The sequence below is a fragment of the Odontomachus brunneus genome, unplaced genomic scaffold (assembly GCF_010583005.1).
Source record: "Odontomachus brunneus isolate Ranch 3 - 2012 unplaced genomic scaffold, Obru_v1 Obru_scaffold_156, whole genome shotgun sequence".
In the NCBI taxonomy this organism is placed as follows: Eukaryota; Metazoa; Arthropoda; class Insecta; order Hymenoptera; family Formicidae; genus Odontomachus; species Odontomachus brunneus.
Genome location: NW_022639606.1, coordinates 386,702 through 405,346, shown reverse-complemented (window position 1 = coordinate 405,346; position 18,645 = coordinate 386,702). Strand labels below are relative to the sequence as shown.

General features: G+C 41.7%; 1 protein-coding gene across 2 annotated transcripts in view; it reads left to right on the top strand.

The window, feature by feature from the left end:
* The window catches only part of LOC116850797, a 275,521-nt gene extending 258,225 nt beyond the window's left edge, over positions 1-17,296 (top strand). For both annotated transcript variants that reach the window (XM_032829459.1, XM_032829458.1), the window contains 8 exons: positions 4,426-4,573; positions 6,956-7,172; positions 8,554-8,652; positions 8,858-9,016; positions 9,143-9,281; positions 9,580-9,895; positions 10,007-10,136; positions 11,061-17,296. In XM_032829459.1, coding sequence (XP_032685350.1) covers positions 4,426-4,573; positions 6,956-7,172; positions 8,554-8,652; positions 8,858-9,016; positions 9,143-9,281; positions 9,580-9,895; positions 10,007-10,136; positions 11,061-11,541 — 1,689 coding nt within the window. In that variant the 3' untranslated portion in view covers positions 11,542-17,296. The remainder of the gene's footprint in view (positions 1-4,425; positions 4,574-6,955; positions 7,173-8,553; positions 8,653-8,857; positions 9,017-9,142; positions 9,282-9,579; positions 9,896-10,006; positions 10,137-11,060) is intronic.
* Positions 17,297-18,645: the final 1,349 nt, after the last annotated feature.

Genomic DNA, 18,645 nt, shown 5'->3' with positions numbered 1-18,645 from the left:
ATTCGCTGTTTAAACTTAAGTGCTACAGCGAGAAATAGCTACTAAAAACAAATGACTGTAGCAAATAATTGTAGCTGTGCGGTAAACTTCCTTAATATATACATACAATAAGAAATTTAAGAATAACTGCCATTTTCTTAGCTACTTGAAATAATGTGCATTTTTAACGTCATCTAATATATTTGTATTTCATAGCGAATGCATTTTAGCTGTTATAGCCAATTCTTAGTGACAGCTAAACGATTAGCCTTTTGACTAAGTTTGAATCAGCTACCGCGGTTTAGCTGATATTACTAAGTCATTTTTTTGCGTGTATGTTTCTTTTTTCTGTGTATTACAGTCCTAACACTACTGAAAGAGTAATTAAAAATGAGGCGCCAATCTCTCACAGCCAATGTTGGTGCAAGATTGGGTTTGAGTTAGCATCCCATTTTTTTTAATCTTAGTGATGTTAATCGCGTGGAAATTCTTTTAATAAAGATAAAAACGTTCCTACACATCTTCCTTCGAAAGGAAGTTGGAACCCTAATTAGAATTATCGAATCTTAAAATCGAAGATGCTAACTTTGCACAGCCGCGAGCAACAAGGACGTGAGAGCGTTCACAAAGCGTCTGGTGACCCTTTAATAGAAATTTATGCCAACATTTGTCCGGCTTAATTGCCGTCAAGTCTGATCAATTGGCGCCGAATTGTGTCGCGGTTCGTTCTTCGTCTCGCGGGTTAAAGCATCTCTCGTCGCTCGCTTCCACGTCGCGTCCGCGACGTAGATCGAGCGCTTTCGCGCGGGGAGATTTATGCGACGAGGCCGAGATTAATAAAGACACGGCGTTCGTTGATATAAAATATACTCGAGAACTCGCGTCACATACGTGCCATGCGCGGAATCACAAAATTACTTGCGATATTATACGCACATACAGAGAAAAATATCATTCTACCGTTAAGAAAACGGATTATCCAGAATTTTCGAGTTGCCTTACAACCTCTCAGACAACTAATTGATGTGACTGATTGTAAGTGTGACGGTAGAGGCAGTCTTCTTCTATATGCTGATGTTCTCCACGATCCCGTTGACCGTATATTTTGTTTTGTAATAACCGAAATACGAACATACTGGCCATCTTGCCATAATACTGGGACAAATTGCCTAGCAATTCGGAATAAATTGTTCACATGCTCAAATATGTATTCTTATTAGTAGTATCTTATTAGTAGTGAGATGTCTTCATAGTTGTGTCAGCTTTTAAATAGTGACCAATTTTATCTCGTCTGCCCATATACTCGATTTTAATTATTTTATGAATGAGAATTACTTTTATTATCCGAAACAGTACATCGTATACTTGCAAGGAATTTCATCTTAGTAACACGTCGCTTAACTTTATTCACTTATGATGAAGGATATTAATAAAAAGTTTCGAGAAACTCGTTTTTTATACTTTTTAACTATAATATTATTGCGATTAAAACTCAGGGAAAAATATTTATGTTCTGAAAGGGTCATTTAGATGTTGAAAGTTTAAATATCTGTATTTTAAGACAAAAAACAATAAGAGTGTCCAGAATTATATGTTTAGACATTGATGCTTTTATTCTAAAGCCTCAGCAACTGAGTCTCAGCAAGCAAGGGCGATATGTGACGCTACCAAGTATTCCATGATCACTGCATTCATTATTTCGATACTTTCTCATGATATCGCGCATTAATATTGTCAACAGTACTATATCTGGGCCGAGGTGAGCAGTTGGTGCCCGTTACGCTCTCCGAGGTATCTGCTTTCAAGGTACTCAAAGGCCGCGCGGCGGTTTCCACCTTGCATGTACACACCTTCGTGTATTTTTACCTCTAAATACAAAACAAAAAACTAACAGTTTCCGTTATTATCGCGTCACGCGTGAATCGTTCAGGAAAGAAGAAGAAGAAAAAGAAAAGAAAACAAAGCGCTCTATGTATCCGATAGAGCGACGGACGCTTCTGGAATACAGATGTCCGCGGGGTGCTTGACCGATCCGCCTCTGTGCAGAAGACGACGCCACAAGTGTCGTCGATAGTCGGAAGATTTATCACTCGACGTATTAGGCACGCTCCTGTCGGTTTATTCGAGGATATTTTCCATAAATGTTTCTTGGCGCCGGAGACGAGCTGCCGCCACCGTTGCAGTCACACCGCGGCGGCAGCAGCAATGCCCGCAATCGATCGCCGTGGGCGACGTTTGGGTATAAATATTAACATCGGCGGAAAGACGCGCGAAGAAATCTAATGAACGCCGCGGAAACCCGTGCTGGGAACAACAGCGCCGAGGTTGATTGTCATTCGCGGTGCATTCACGACCGGTGACTGCCCTTGGATTGTACGGAAAGGCGTCGCTTTGACGACGAAACGTTTTAAAGGCTCTTTTTCTCTCTCCCTCTCTCTCTCTCTCTTTCTCAGCGCAGAAATAATTGTCCGGGTCACTTCAGTGTCATTAAACTTGTTAAATCGGGGGTCAGCACTCGTGAACAGGAGACACATACACATACGCACACGTGCGTACGCACAGACGTCGATGTGTGCGCGTCTCGTCGTACGTTCCACTTTCCTTAAGAGATTACCGCCGCACCGCTTTCACGAAGAGAGAAAGAGAAAAAAGGTTTCTTCGATATTCGCCATCACAAAGAGGCAATTCGGGCGATTTTAAACGCGGAAACTGAATAAAGGATAATCGCACTGTTATTTTCTCGTGTGCACGCCGAAATTGCAGCGAAGAGATGCGTATGATATTTGGGGAAATTAAGGAAAATTAAGGAAAAAAATGTTTTGTAGTTGCGGCTATAATTATACAGAGAAATAATTACCATATATTATGATCAAAAGAGCCATTTTTTATGAAATTCTACTGTAATAACCTTATATGTATGTTACAAAAAATTCCATTTTAACAAGAAAGTCAGAAAACCAATAACTCTCGTAAGACTAAGAGTTTTATTACAATTTCTTTGTGTTCGATTTATGCATTAAATGGAATCGCATATGAAAAAATTTGTGGTAAAATTTGTAGTTTTACGGAAATTATCAGTTTCTTAGCTCTCCTTTAAAATTGGAATTTTGTGAGTCATTAAAATCGATTAAAATTTAATTTGACTGAAATAATCGGCAAATCAATAATTAAATTAAATAAATCTAAGAATTAGTGTCCAGCATTAAATACGCGCCTGAGAATTGGGTTTTGAATGCGGTTTATCGATTGGACATGTCTAAGATGCGCTAGCAATTAATTTTTCCCACAAACAATCCTTGTTCGGAGAAAATTCTACCCGACACCCATTTTTCTCGTATTCTTTGCTATCTCAACATCAGGTTTCCCAGTTCTCGCGTAATTTAATCGGTTTTATGTTTCGGCTTTAGTGAGAAATCGCACGCCCGCTCGCTCGTGCATGGTGACTTTGTCGCGGAAACGACATTAACGGTCCAGCTGCTCCTGTCATTAACGCCCGACATTTCGCGGCAGAATTATGACGAGTAATGCTATACTCGAGCCTGGCCGTCCTCTCTGCTCCCTTGAGAAACTCGTTGATTGTAAAATATCGTCGCGAAAATTCGACATGTATCCTGCACGAGTAAATCAACGAGCTTTTGAACTAGAATTGTTCAGGAGAAACTCGGCGTTGTGAATAATTATTATTACCCAATTAAACGGTCAAACATAACGTTCCCTTCGAAAAGAATAATGTAGAAATATTTGGATAGCTATATATGTATTGCTTTTGAAGAAAAGTTGGACAAATTTGACAACAGAATAACTTTATTGATAAACAAGCGGTGTTTTAAGCCTTAAGCCTTTATTTGGCAAAAAAATGTAAGAAAAATTCTTTTGTGTGTTTGAATGAAGTAAATGACTATATGTAATCATATATGTGTGATCATGGATAATTTAATCCATTAGTGAAATTAAATATTAGTTAGTGTATCAATCAAATCAAGTTTAGATCATAAGAAGCTAATAAAAGCCCACGCAAGATGTCGACGACCGAAATGTTTGGTTGATTTTTTGGGGCATTCAGTGGCCTCTTTCTTGGTTTATTTGTGGATATGCTGTGTTTCGCAATCGACATCTTGTAGGCGGCGTGAGCTTTTATTAGCTAGTTTGATAAAGCGTGGGCTTTTATTGACGAGTTTGATTGTGCATATCCAAGGGCCTAACAATTTACTCACAACCAAACTACTGTATGATTAATAATTAATTTCATCGATCAAGTTATTCGTAATTTTATACATGACGATTGATTAATTTTGATTACTGACTTGCCGATTACTTTAGTCAAAGAAGAAAATTAATCGACCAACGTTGATGCCGGTCACAAGAATGTTCAAGGCGCGTCATTATACACGCGATTGTTCTGTCAAATTAAAGGTAACAATGATTTTTCTCTCTTGTCTGTTCCAGAAATTACCGTCTTTCTTTAATACCAAGCCGACGCGCGGAGTGGATAAAACGGACAACAACAATGCCAACAATTCCAACACGAGTAACAACATTCACAATATGCCGCTGCACAACGAGCCCCTCAGCGCTACTTCTCACGAAGTATACGGTATGGGAAACACTGTGATTATACCGGCGATGAAAATAGCGATGCCCTTATACGGGCGGGCCTCGAGGTGGAAAGCGCTGCTTGGCGTTATCATTTAATACGCTGAAAAAAGATTTTGTCGACACTTTGATACAAGCAAAATTTTCGGAAGAAAATTTTATTAAAATAGGATCAACCAAATGTTTAGTAACTGCAACGAAAAAATTTAATTGCCGCTATGTGTTGCTTTCTCAATGATACATGTACTCGACACAAGTAAAAACATGATAATGCCAACCGAATTGTACATACACTGTAAAAACTGATGTGTTAAATTTAACACATTTCATGTGTCCCAAATCAATTTAACACAAAACAAATGTGTTAAAAAGTAACACGCATAATATGGAAAAAATTAACACAAGAATTTAACACTTGAATACCGTTAGGAATCATAGGTTGTGTTAAATTGATATATTTAATATATCAGACATAGATTATATCAATTTAACATTTTCATTTCATCAAAACCATAGATTAATTCACTCAAATGTTAAAGTAACGTTTTATTTTCGTTAATTTAACATTATACATATGTCAATTTAACACAAACTGTGATTCCTGACGGTATTCAAGTGTTAAATTCTTGTGTTAATTTTTTATATATTATACGTGTTACTTTTTACCACATTTGTTTTGTGTAAAATTTACACACAAATGAGAGTGGATGATTTGGGACACATTAAATGTTAAATTTAACACATCAGTTTTTACAATATATCAAATATATTCCAAATATAAAAATAATTTAATAGTTCTAAGTATAAAAATAATTTTTTCATTCGAACAAACACGTATTTAAAACGCCGCGAATACGCGCGTTCGAAAAAGGAATGAAGTCGCGGCTATGCGAGATGGGACTAGGGATGAGCCATGTTGATTGATTAATGGAAATAACCGATAATCTTTTTGTAATCATTGTTTTTAGTCAATTATATTTTTGTCATGAACGTAGGAATATCTGGATAGAGCATATTTTCACGGGATTGAAGCTTAAAGGGATTATGACGGATATAATCAACTAAGATGGTGGGGACATGGAATTGTTTCCATTGTAATTGTGTATTATTTTCTCATTTTGCGGTTTTTCTGCTTTTACAACCTTTTGCGTAACAATCAAAGGCACATTGCAGAGGAAGATGGAACACTTTACTGCAAACATTATTTTTGTTTGCAAAATACGTAATCTCGAAGGGCAGCGAGCGTTAAAATCGCGCCGCGTGACGTGGAGATGTAATCAAGTCTACATATATCGTGTGTTATATATATGTTAATTTTGACCGATTAAAACGGAAATTTGTCTTCATCCCTGAAGCTTCACATATTGCATCTCTGGAAGTATCTTATGCTCAGTTCAGATATTCAATTTTTTCTTTCAACATCGGTAAACTAATTTTGCTGTTTTTCCATGAACGATATTCATAGTCTGATTTTATATTCAAGATCGTTTTTATTTTATCTTCATATGGTATGTAATCAATATAAAACAATCCACACAGCATCTTAACATAAACTCAAAAAGATCTGAAATATAAGGTCTGACTATGAATATCATTAGGCCTGTTCTGTAATTGTTAACGACAGTTTCGTCATCTTTAAACTATCGTTGCGCAGGCATAATATATAGTAGCAAAAATGCGCAACGACACGTTATGCTAGTAACATTGTCATTTAGAAGTTACAGAATAGACTTACAGAGTAGGCCCATTCTCTAACTTTTAACGAGTGTCGTTGTCATTATGCAAGTATAATATTATAGCAGAGAAAATGCGCAACAACACAGAATTTATATATGTGAAAAATATTTCAAATTTTAAACAAAAATGATTTTTTTCTCAGCAAAGTAAAGCGCGGTTCATAAAAAATCCGATTTTTGTTTTAGTAAATAAATAAATGTCGATGTCTGTTCGACTTTTTTTTCATTTCATCATCGATTGATGATTTTCTCAAACAACGCCCATCTTTATAGACGAGTTTACGCGCAATACACCGGACTTACAACACGCGCGTGAGAAATATTGCTCGAATCCCTCGGCGTAGAGAACGGTTCTCTCGCGCTCCACAAACGATCTCTACGACGAAACCAACCGAGAATTAGACGCTCTCCCGCCTCGATCGCCTGAATCGATGGGTCGTAGAAGTCGATCGTAATATCAATGCCGCGATCCCGCTGATGCGTCTCGGACTCGCGAAAGAAAGAAAGATCCCAGCGAGCGGGATAATTCGCGAGAGCCGACTGCGTCGGCGGAGACTTGCGTAACAGCGAGCGTTGTATGCTCGCGACCGTGCATCGACTTAACTCTCTCACACACACATGTGTTATTTTGCGAAAAAATAAAACAGCTAGGAGACTGCCAATGACACCCCAGGAAGCGGTGAAATACTACGGCTCCAGGCTGACGGAATTCGAGCGCGCCGAGATCGAGAAGTACTCGGAGATCTGGTACCTGGGCCTGACGGCCCACAAGATCCACGGCGAGGAGGTGTCCTCCCAGAACGGCGGTTACGACGACGAAAATGGCAGTTACAACAAGGTCCTGCACGATCATATCTCCTACAGGTGAGCCGTCATTGTGTTCGCGCCTTTCTCCCATCGGCTCTCTCGGTTGCACTCTTCTCCTTTCTTAATTGTAATCGTCGATCGTGTTATCGTCGGCGTTGTTTAGTTTCGCGACGGATTGGCCGCTCGCGAACGAATCCCTCGTGATCACGCACTTGCTCGCATTCCGAGCGAACGAGTGCGCTTGTTGTCGTCGTCTCCCGCGAGAGCGGGAGAAATTACGACGGAAAAGTGCGTAGTAGCGTGGCCTGAACGCAATACCCGTAAAGCGCGCGGAACAGGAAATAAAAGTCCCGATATTTTCTCTTCACGCAATTGCCGTAGCAATAGTCGTCCGTGCGTCGAACGCAACTCGCGCATCGCGAACGCGCTCTCTTTTGCGCGTCTTTCTTGCGGTATTAGGTACTAGTCGAGGAAAATCCTTTTTTACTGAAATAATCGGCAAGCCAGATTAGTCAAGATTGATAAATCGTCATATATGTAATTACGAATAATTTAATCAGTGGTGAAATTAATTATTAATCAGCGTGTCAAGGTTCGTAATTAATTTCATCGATCGATAATATCATTTGCGATTTATGTTTGTGATGTTGTATTTGTGATTTTGTGAAATTATTATGTGACGATTGATTAAAAATTCCAAATAACAAGGGTCTAAAAGAGCGAGTGCTTGGAGAACGTGCGCAAAAAACAAGTATATAATTTATTTTACTATTTACTATTTCACTATTTATTAATCATGTATTGATAATTATAATTTGCATTGATAAGAATCCAATGGATTCTTACGTTTGCGATTAATACTGCGATCAATACATGATTGTATACTGAGAAAAATTATTTGATAAACAATTAACAAACGGGTATTTTCGGTTAAAATACCGATGAATTTTTGTATTTGATCAGGAAACATTCGATGAGAAATATCGGTTCATAATTTTTTGATCGGTTTATCTGAATAAATGCCATTACGATCGGAAGTATCCAATTAAATTTAATCGGATATCCTGATCGGATATAAAAATTGATCGAAATTTGACCGGAAATATCCGTTTGTTAATTTTTTATCGGATAATTTTTCTCAGTGTAAAATAAATTATATATTTGTTTTTTCGTGCGCGTCCTAGCGCCCGCTTTTATAAACCCTTGCTACTTCGAATTTTTAGATTATATATCAAAGAGCCTTATGTTTTTATTGACGATTGATTAATTTATTAATTTATTATTGATTATTTTAGTAAAAGGAATTTTTCATTTCACGACTCGTGCTCAACGTTGCTCTCTTTTTACTCCCGTCGTTATTTTGAATATGCGATATTCTTCTCACGAAGTGCCCTTGGATTGCGTTTGTAAACGCGCTGGTAACGTTTTCTATGCTCAGATACGAGATACTGGAGGTGATCGGCAAGGGAAGTTTCGGCCAGGTGATTCGAGCGCTGGATCACAAAACGGGACAGCACATCGCTATCAAGATCATCAGGTACGCGGAAACGGTGCGGTCATCGTCGCGCGATGATGACTCACTGCCGACCGCTATGATCTGAGAAAAAGAGAAACCCGCGATGATGCGACACGGATAGTAGTAGCACATCCGGTATCGGGTTTTTTTTCCCTTCCGGACTTGCATTCCGCGAGTCCGCGGCGTTTCTTCGTTTTAAACAGCGCAACTTTCACTGTCCTTGCAGGAACAAGAAGAGATTTCATCACCAGGCACTGATCGAAGTTAGAATCTTGGAACACCTCAGGAAGAAGGACTTAGAAGCGAACTCGTCGCACAATGTGATACACATGCTAGAGTATTTTTACTTCAGGAATCACCTGTGCATCAGCTTCGAGTTAATGAGGTGAGCGATCGGCCGAGATAATGAGCTTCTCGCGTCCTCGCCGCGCGAGACGCGCGTGCGAGAGTTCGTTAGCCGCATAATGAATAAAAAAGAAACGCCGTCTGGGCGCGCCGCTTTCTGTTGCAGCTTGAATCTGTACGAGCTAATCAAAAAGAACAACTACCAGGGATTCAGTCTGAGCCTAATCCGCCGTTTCGCTAACTCGTTAATTAGCTGCCTGAAACTGCTCTATCGAGAGAACATCATCCACTGTGACTTGAAACCGGTGAGTGCACCGCGGATATGCAGCTGGATTTGCATTGTCCGGAGAGAAATGTACCGAAATTTAAAAAGTGGAACAATTTCCTGAAAAATTCATTTGCTCTTGCTGTACTCAAATGACAGTTAGATATGACCGGTTGCACAACAAAACAGTATTTCGGTAAAGTTGTCTCAGTTTTCAAGTTTCGACTTCTGCACAATGCACGTCCATCCAAATAGGCGCGCTCTAATTGAAATTCATTCGCGTCGATTTCTTCAACGTTTACTTTGTTCTCATATACATTTGCCCGCTACTATTGCAGGAGAACGTGCTGCTGAAGCAACGGGGAAGCAGCTCGATCAAAGTCATAGACTTCGGCTCGTCGTGTTACAGTCACCAGCGTGTGTACACATATATACAGTCCAGGTTCTACAGGAGTCCAGAAGTGATTCTCGGTCTTCCTTACGGCACGCCGATCGATATGTGGAGCTTAGGCTGCATTTTAGCCGAGTTATACACGGGATATCCGCTGTTTCCGGGCGAGGACGAGATAGAACAGCTCGCCTGCATCATGGAGGTCCTTGGCCTGCCGCCTGAGCACATTATCAGTCACGCGTCTCGTCGCAGGCTCTTTTTTGGTAAACTAATCGCGATATATCAGTAGCGCGCGTATCAGAGACTTCGGAGTCTGAAGTCGCTCTAAAGATAGAGAAAGCTGCTCAAACTAAACGTCTCCAAAATCATTGCAGATCAGAAAGGCAGTCCGCGATGCGTAACAAATAGTAAAGGCAAGAAAAGGTGGGCGGGCAGCAGAAACCTCTCAATAGCCCTTCGGTGCTCCGACATGCTATTTGTAAACTTTGTTAGCAGATGCCTCGAGTAAGTTATTTTTACCTCACGTGACATTTTCCACGTTCCGCGTAACTGCGTGGGATTCCTATACTGCAATCAATTTTAACATCACGACCTCGGAAGCGTAGTAACGTTCTCGTTTCACAAACTGCCATGTACATATCGTCATAAAATTCTTTGGCACGAATTTATCGTCTTTACGAATATTATCGAACTGTAATAAGTACTCTCGAATTTATCCTTGAAAAATTGGTTTAAAAATCCGGAAGTATTGGCAATTTGTGTGATGAATAATTCCGGAGAATCCATTGGAAGCTCCAAAATTTTGATTAAAAACATTTTTAGGTTAGTAAGAACTGAGTTCAGACGTTGAAGCGAGTATATATTTTTAGAATACATTATAGAATTGTTTGTTTGAGGTGTCGACAAAAGCTTAGCGCGTTCTGTTTCGACCTAAATAAGACTTATAAACATTGTGTTGCAAAGAGTTTTGTCGAGGTTTTAGTCACCAAATTGATACGGCATCCCATCTAGCAAACGGAGAGGATTCAAGTTCTGACTGAGACAGTATTTTTATTCAACTTTTTTAATTGAATTATTTTTTTAATTGAATAAAAACTAATGTTTTATCATAGGGTAATGAGAAGGGTAATTGATATTAAAAATTGGGTCGGTTTGACGTGGAAGGGATTTGATTCGTCACGTACGTTATAAATACTGGAAAATCTATCCGTCACGCGCGTTAATACTATCAAGCTTTATTATCCTCTCAGCATTTAGTAAAAATATTCGCTCCAACATCTGAGCTCAGCTCTTACTGACCTAAGTATGTTCGATTGAAGTTGTATACTTCGAGGAGCTTTTGTATAGAATGGTTTCCAAGATTTTGCTTATTGCACCGAACCACAATATCCAAACGAATTTTGCCTAAATGGCTTTCGTTACCGCCAGGTGGGATCCAAAGAAGCGTATGACCCCCGACGAGGCGATGCGTCACGAGTGGCTGAACTCGTCGTCCTCCCACGTGAGCTCCTCCTCGTCGGCGATAGCTTCGTCGACAGTGAACGCGAGCGCGAACACGACGACGAGCAGCGTCGAGACGTCGCAGTCAGCGCACGCGCAGACGGTTAGCGTGACAGTGAGCGCGCCACGGCAGCGCGCCACGACGATGGAGGACCCGCCGTACACCATGTACCGATTATACAAGGGCCGCAAGTACGTCCAGAAGATCTCCACGACGTCGGGCGACAACACCGACAACGGCGGCGGCGGCCTCGTGGTGAAGAGCAAACTGAACGGCAGCGCGAGCAGTCACGCGCTAGCGAGCAGCACGCAAACAGCGACGTCGAGGCACGCATCAACCGGCGACATCGTCGCGAGCCTCGATCCGAATCTCGACGACTCAGGCACGTTTCTGCCGCCGATATTGTGAAGTCGGGTTTGCGCCAGCCACTTCTAAACGCACTCTCACCTCGTGCCGCACTCCCGTCGCGCGATCGGACTCGCCTCTTGCGCCTCGTTCTCGTATCTTCTTCGAGATATGGCCGCAAGGGTCGCGACGCGACTCGCAATACGTGGTCGCTCAAAAGAGAGGTGTTCCGGCACGTGACGGTCTCAATTGAATCGAGTACACGCTGATTGACCATCTCGCGGTCGCGAAACTGCGGACACGTAATTAATACGTGTGTCGCGGGCGAGTGCAGTTGAACAGATCGGCGCGTATAGAACTGGCTGGCCAGCCTGACGACGTTTACTGTTCCCGATGCCAAACGACTGGACAGACATAAACCGAGAGAGAGAGAGAGAGAGAGAGAGAGAGAGAGAGAAAGAGAGAGAGAGAGAGGGAGTCGCTAGTCTCGGGCACATGCATCTAGCTATGAGGCCAAAACGATTTGACGACGGTGAGAAGAGCGCGGCGGGCGTGTCAAACAAACAGGAGCAATACGCGGCGATTGCGAGGTCGAATTCGTGCGCTCTCGGGAATTCTGGCGATTGTCACTCAGGTAATCGTAACGAAACGCGCATTATAGTTACTCGCGGACAATGTTTAAGTATTGCCGCCCACAGCGAGGGTCATTAGTGAAATCGTTCAATGTATACCGATCACTTTTCACGGACCATCGTATATTTATCTGGTTCGGCTGTTTCGCACGTTAAGCGCGTGATATTCACGCTAATGGAATCTCAGTCGTAAATGTACTAAAATTATAATTGGAAGTTCGTACGATAACATGTTATTTCGCACTAAAGGAGACCGTCGACGGGCCGCTAAGCGATGACTAACATGTCGTTGCAGGTCACATCAGTCAACAACGGCTGAACATTCACGCGTGCGAGTGTGCACTCGGTTACTAAACGGTGGCCACACATTTCTCCGAATGAAGTTTCAGCGCTCCTGGTTGTCATGGATCATAAAACACGTTCGCGCTATAATCAGTGATGGCAGGAGTTCAAATGACAGTACAGGGTGTGAAAATAAATTTGATCAACATAACATTCAAATATTGTTGTCTTCCCGTAGTTTAAATTACGAGCTTGTGGACTTTAAGGCTCTGCTATCTCGCCGCAGAAAGTCTTAATTGACGGTGACACCTAGCAGTGTCGAGAACACGAAATAACTGTGTCAGCGTAACTGATTGGCTGACACTAGGCCAGGCTCATGCCAGGCCTCGCTTGACACCTCGGAAAGTTTATTGCGTTTTATTGCGTTATTTTTCAGTTTCTATGTGAAGTGTATATATTATCGTGATCCTCACAACCGTAAAATGTGCAGCAAACACTGTGATACTGATGATACATTGCGAAAATCGAGAAATTCAATGTGTTTATACATGCTGATATCTCAGCTGTCACAAACCATCGTGACAACCGAAAAATGTAACATTATTTCAGGAATTATTTTACGATGCTACGTGATATATCAGCCAGAAATCTGAGTTTACTGTATTTTTTACAGGTTTCAGGATTAGGAAAATATTTGGTTCTTCAGGAAAAAGTAAAAAATAAAGCAATAAGACGCAAGAAACTTTCGGTATGTCATTTCTCGTTTCTGACGTCATCCAATATAGCCGCCCGAGAAATAGCAAAGCCTTAAAGGTTTAGATATATCCCTTCATTGATTAATTATAACGCGAACGCGTCAGCAGTATCCCTCAATTGTGACCATCAGGAGAGCGCTGCAACTTCATTCGGGAAAGTGTAGTAACGTTCTCGTTAAAGGGTACACTCGGTTACTAAACGGTGAGTACACATTTTTCTGAAGGAAGTTGCAGCGCTCCCGATTATTATAATTGAGAGACAATAGCTGTGTTCAGCAGAGAAAGCTACTTTGCAACAGTTGTAAAATTCGTGAACCTGATTGGTGCATGCCTTTAATCCTGGCTGGATCTAAATCTCTATTGAAAACAGCCGTTACGCGTTTGCGCTATGATCGATCATGATAGGAAGCGAAATGACAATGTGTGAGAGACCCCCGACGTCACAACAAGATGAAAATTCAGGAAAAATGTAAATATCTAGCACATTATTATCTGTCAAATAAGAATGTAATAAATAAATCAGTGCTTATCGTGAATTATCACTTCGGCTCCTGTCAAAGCCGGTATAACGCAAACGTGTCAGCAGTATCGTGAGTGCTGAAACTTCATTCTGAAAAATATGTGTAGCCATCGTTTAGTAGCCGAGTGTATGCTCGATCGCAAAGCGGTTTGAGCATATTTTCTTCAGTGAAATTGAGAACTCGTCAAATGGAAACAAACCACTGCTTACGGGCTTGCATGGTTATCGGTTACGATAGGAGCCGAGTTGGTATTCTTTGGTCGTGGAACTGGCTCCATTGACCGAGTCGTATTTTGTTTCCGAAATATATTCCGAGATAGGAGCCGAGATGGCAGAGCATTGATCCTTTATCTGACAGATAAAAATGTGATAAACATACTTGCGTTCTTCCTGAACCCTCCGCTGTGTGTGACTTCTCAAGTGTCACTTCAGCCTCTATCACACGGATTTTCACGCAAGCTCATGAGTATAGTGGCTCGCAAACGTGACCATTTGAGGCAGTTCTAACTTCGCCAAATGATAAACGTTATTCAAGCCGTGTAAGCCTTCGGAAAGTATACTATTAGACGGGCGTGTACTAGCATTATACACTATTTAAAACAATTGCGCGACGACGCTAGCCGATGAACGGTACAAGCGAGAAACAAAAGTCCGACGTGTCGTCAACGGTCAAACAACGATTCTCTCCCGACGTGTGTATGTATATGTGTGTGTGCGCGCGCGCATGTGTGTGTGTGTATGAGTATGTATGCGTGCATCGGGGGTTACCATCGAATTACGGTCGCGCCGAGAAAACCTGAGTCGTCGTCCGAGAGACCACCACCACCATTACTATTCAACAATACGCGACCAACCGCGGGGTCGCGACTAATAACGAAGCGTCAAGGCGAGTGGAGTAACATTAATACGAAGCGTGCCCCAGTTTTAACGAGGCCTGAGTAGTCTTATTGTGATATTAAACTACCACTGTCTTACTTAGATCTCTGATATTAAGAAGGTAACGATCGCTAATAATTTCAATTTACTATTAATCATTATTTTCTTATTATGTGTAACGCTATATCGCTACTATTATTATCGCGAGGAAATACGTAGCCGAATATAACGAGGTTATTCGTCGATAATTATAGAAAGGAAGGATAATTATAGGAAGGAGAGAGAGAGAGAGAGAGAGAGAGAGAGAGAGAGAGAGAAAGAGAAAGAGAGAGAAAGAATTAACATTATTATTACTATACACGTAGGTAATGTACAGATTTTGATTACGCGTCTTCTTTGAGATATCCAGGAGCGGCGTGCTATATATATATATATATATACACGCACACATGTATATGTATATATTTGCTTGCTACACACGAATACGTAGGTGAACGAGAAAGCGTTCCCCCTCCCTGACCCGCGGCTACTTTGCAAGTATAATTTCCTACACGTCGTTATAATATTACACATTGCCGTCATTTTACCGTGTCTCCGTTGTGTCAATCGTCCGCCGCGCGACGTAACGCGTGTCTCATTACGTCGGAATATTAACGGCGATTAACCATCGCCTTCCCCTCCCCCCGGAGACTCCCCGCCGCCGCAGCTTCGCTTTTATATCTACTTGCGCGTGAATTTGCTCGTAGCTGCCCGGGATTAATTAGCGCCCTTTCGGACAACACTCTTCGTCGAGCACACTACGCGACACACACATGCAAGAGGATTTGACTGAAAGAACAAACAAGAAAAAAAAAAAACAAAAACACATATGCAGAAAGGAAAAAAAGAGCAGAGGTGTAACTTGTATTAGCATTATTAATGTTAGGCTATTACTTTTAGACGTGGTAATTGTTCGATGTGCCCGTACCCATTCTAAAGTTTCGCGAGGAACGAACGCCCTCGCGCGACAGCTCGTAATTGTATCATTTGTGTAACGTTGGAAACGCGTGAGATGCGTCCACACACTCCCGTTTGCCGCTTCTCGAGCTTCCATCTCGGAACATCTTCCGTTTTTTTTCGCATGCTTCTTCTCTGATTAACGCTTCGCGAAAGTCCCATCGCGCGTAACACACGATACCGTGCACAGCCGTCTCTCATTGACTTGTTTTTACCGTGCGGTGTCTATTCATATTGTTTACGACCGAAGAGAAAAAATAAAAAAGAAAGAAAAGCGATCGGGTTGCCGCGGATACGTGGATATCGATAACTCGAGTCACGGTCACGTATAAAGACTGAAACGAATCGTTATTTTATATTTTTAATCAACACAGCATAAAAAATCGTTCCTAATAGCATGTTTTCGAATCCGTGTCGCTTTCTTCAATCTTTTTTTTTTCCATTCTTTATCTCTTTCCTTTTCTAAGCGGCATTGAGCAAGATATATTCCGCGAACGGCGATTTTTAAACGCACACCTGCGAATGTGTCTCTTGGCGTATATCTTATATATATAATTCTTATATATATATATTGTATACTAATACATTCACAGATATACTTACTACCTTTTACAGAAGATGTATTAATATACGCGATTTATATATCTCATATACGCTAAGTACGTTTGAATAGTGCGCGTATTGAAAATCGTTGCGTACAACGGTTTTGCCCAACCGTCGATTTTAGATCAATTTCTTATTTTATTTTTTTTGCCTAGCGAACTCGTTCAGTTCCTTCGTAATCAGATAAAAGCGTATATCGCTAGATTCGCGGTAAGTTTTCTTCGAACACACATCTCACGGAAAAAATGAATAATCGAGAAACGAATAAATCGACAATGGATTCGCTGTCGACACGAAGCCCATTTTAGCCCGGGAACTTTTAGGACAAAGTAATTATCGTACCAATTAGTAGTGGTATTCGCGCGACATGATCGATGAATGGCCAATAAACGAGCGGAGGTGTATTAATTGTTAAGAGAACTACGTATATAAATACATAATTCATAATGGCAAATCTGCCCGAACGACTGACGAAGTAGCGCATATTATTATTACATAATATACGTATCCACACGATTCTCACACAACTTTCTTCGCGGATTCGTAGTTTAGCCGCTGTTATCCGAGCGATCGCGATACGCAGCGACTATTATCACGAAATCTCGGGTGAAGCACTTCGTTCGATTACTTCAGGCGACAAGTTTGATGAGCGTAGTGTCTTAAGACGACGATTTCTAGCGAACAAGATATATCAAATTGTGTATAAAGATGACGACTGTGTGTGTGCGTGCGTGCGAGTATGTGTGCTTGCCTACTTGCTTACGATAAAGACGAGTCTCCTTTGAAGGAACAGTGAGTGTGAAAAAGAGAATGTATGTGTGAGTACATGTGTGTGTGTGTGTGTGTGTGTGTGTGTCTGTCATGTATGTGTGTATGACATACGATATATGCGCATATATCTATTATATATAAACATATACCATTACACATTAAGTGAAATCACGCAGAGACGCAAGAGAACGAGTTAAGTCTAGGATTCGTAGAGGATAATTAGACGAGCGTTGAGCGAAGAATAAGCGCGCGGGCGACTCCACTACCTATTGGTGGGCGAATTGGAGCCGTTCCCCAAACACGCCGTTCAATTGTACAGTTTCAAGTTTTTAGTTGTGTTCACTATTGTATACAGCGGGATCAAATTATATATGTGTATAGAACAGACGTTGTGTAATCTCTGCGTAACATGCATCATCATACACACACACATACACAACACATCGAGACGTGCATGTATGCATACATATACACACACACGACCGATCGATCGACACACCCGGCATTACATAAACCGCGTGTGTCTGCGTATACGCCCGAAGAAACACGAAAACATCGCGAGAAAGAACCAACCATCGGTTTCCCCAGTGTCGGTTGACGAGTCTAGAATTAACTCGATCGACCTTTCATGCCTCACTTTGACGAGGAAATGATAACCCGGTCGCTGCGCTGTGAACGTCGACCAATGTTGGCGAAACCGATCGGTTATGAATGAGGAAGGACGAAGGGAAGTTTCAGGAGACAAAACTTACATAATGTCAATACCATCCGAGCGAACAGCGAATCAAGGACGAGTTATGAAAACGATCCTTGTTCTTCAACTGAAAGTCACTCTCTCGACTTCGCACCTGCTGGTAAATTCATCGCGCGAGAGTGATCGTCGCCAGAATTACGCGCTGCGAGATTTTAGGATTTTTCAATTATTCTACGTAAGCCGGATATGGAAGGAAGAGAGAAAGGAAGAGAGATTGTCGCTTTTTCTAGTCCAGGATCTAATGAACGTGCGCGCCTCACTCGACCGCGGTGGAGGAGGAGGGAAGAACAAGAGAGAGAAAAAGAGACATGCGTACACACATACACAGAGAGAAAGAAAGAGGGAAATAGAATTCCCTTAATTGGCATTAAGCGGAGTGCTCCAGCGTGTATACTCGTTAGGTCAGTGTGTGTAACTAATTAACGACTCGACGACGCGATTAGACGCTATTCGAATTATTAAATTAGCATGACAACAACTATGCGCGCGTGTACACCAGGACGGCGGCGGTGTACCATTCGTGATTAGCCCTTTTCCTCTTCCTGCGACGGATAACACGTCCGATGAGTGAAAGAGACGGCCGATCCTCGTAGATCATCTCGGTAGGACAATCATATAGCGTTTACGCGTTTGTGTTTTACACGCGTTAGTAAGTTTTCATTAGATGATAGATGCGAGCGATCGTGACGAGGATTCACGTGCGATTCACGTCCGAGGAAGCTCGTCAATACGTAAAAAGATAAACCTCACTCGAAGGACGCGCGAGAGAGAGAAATCGCGACGAAGCACGCAAGGCCGTTTGGTGGATCGTAGGTGTCGGTCGTCGTTTCACGCAAGCGATCATGGGTTAACGTTAGAGGCACCACGTAAGAGTAGAGATATCATCTAGTACGCGAATTCACGCGAAACGACGATATCTGTAAACATACGAAGGGGAAAAGTGGTGTGATGAAGCGCGGAGGGGGGGGGGGGGAGGGA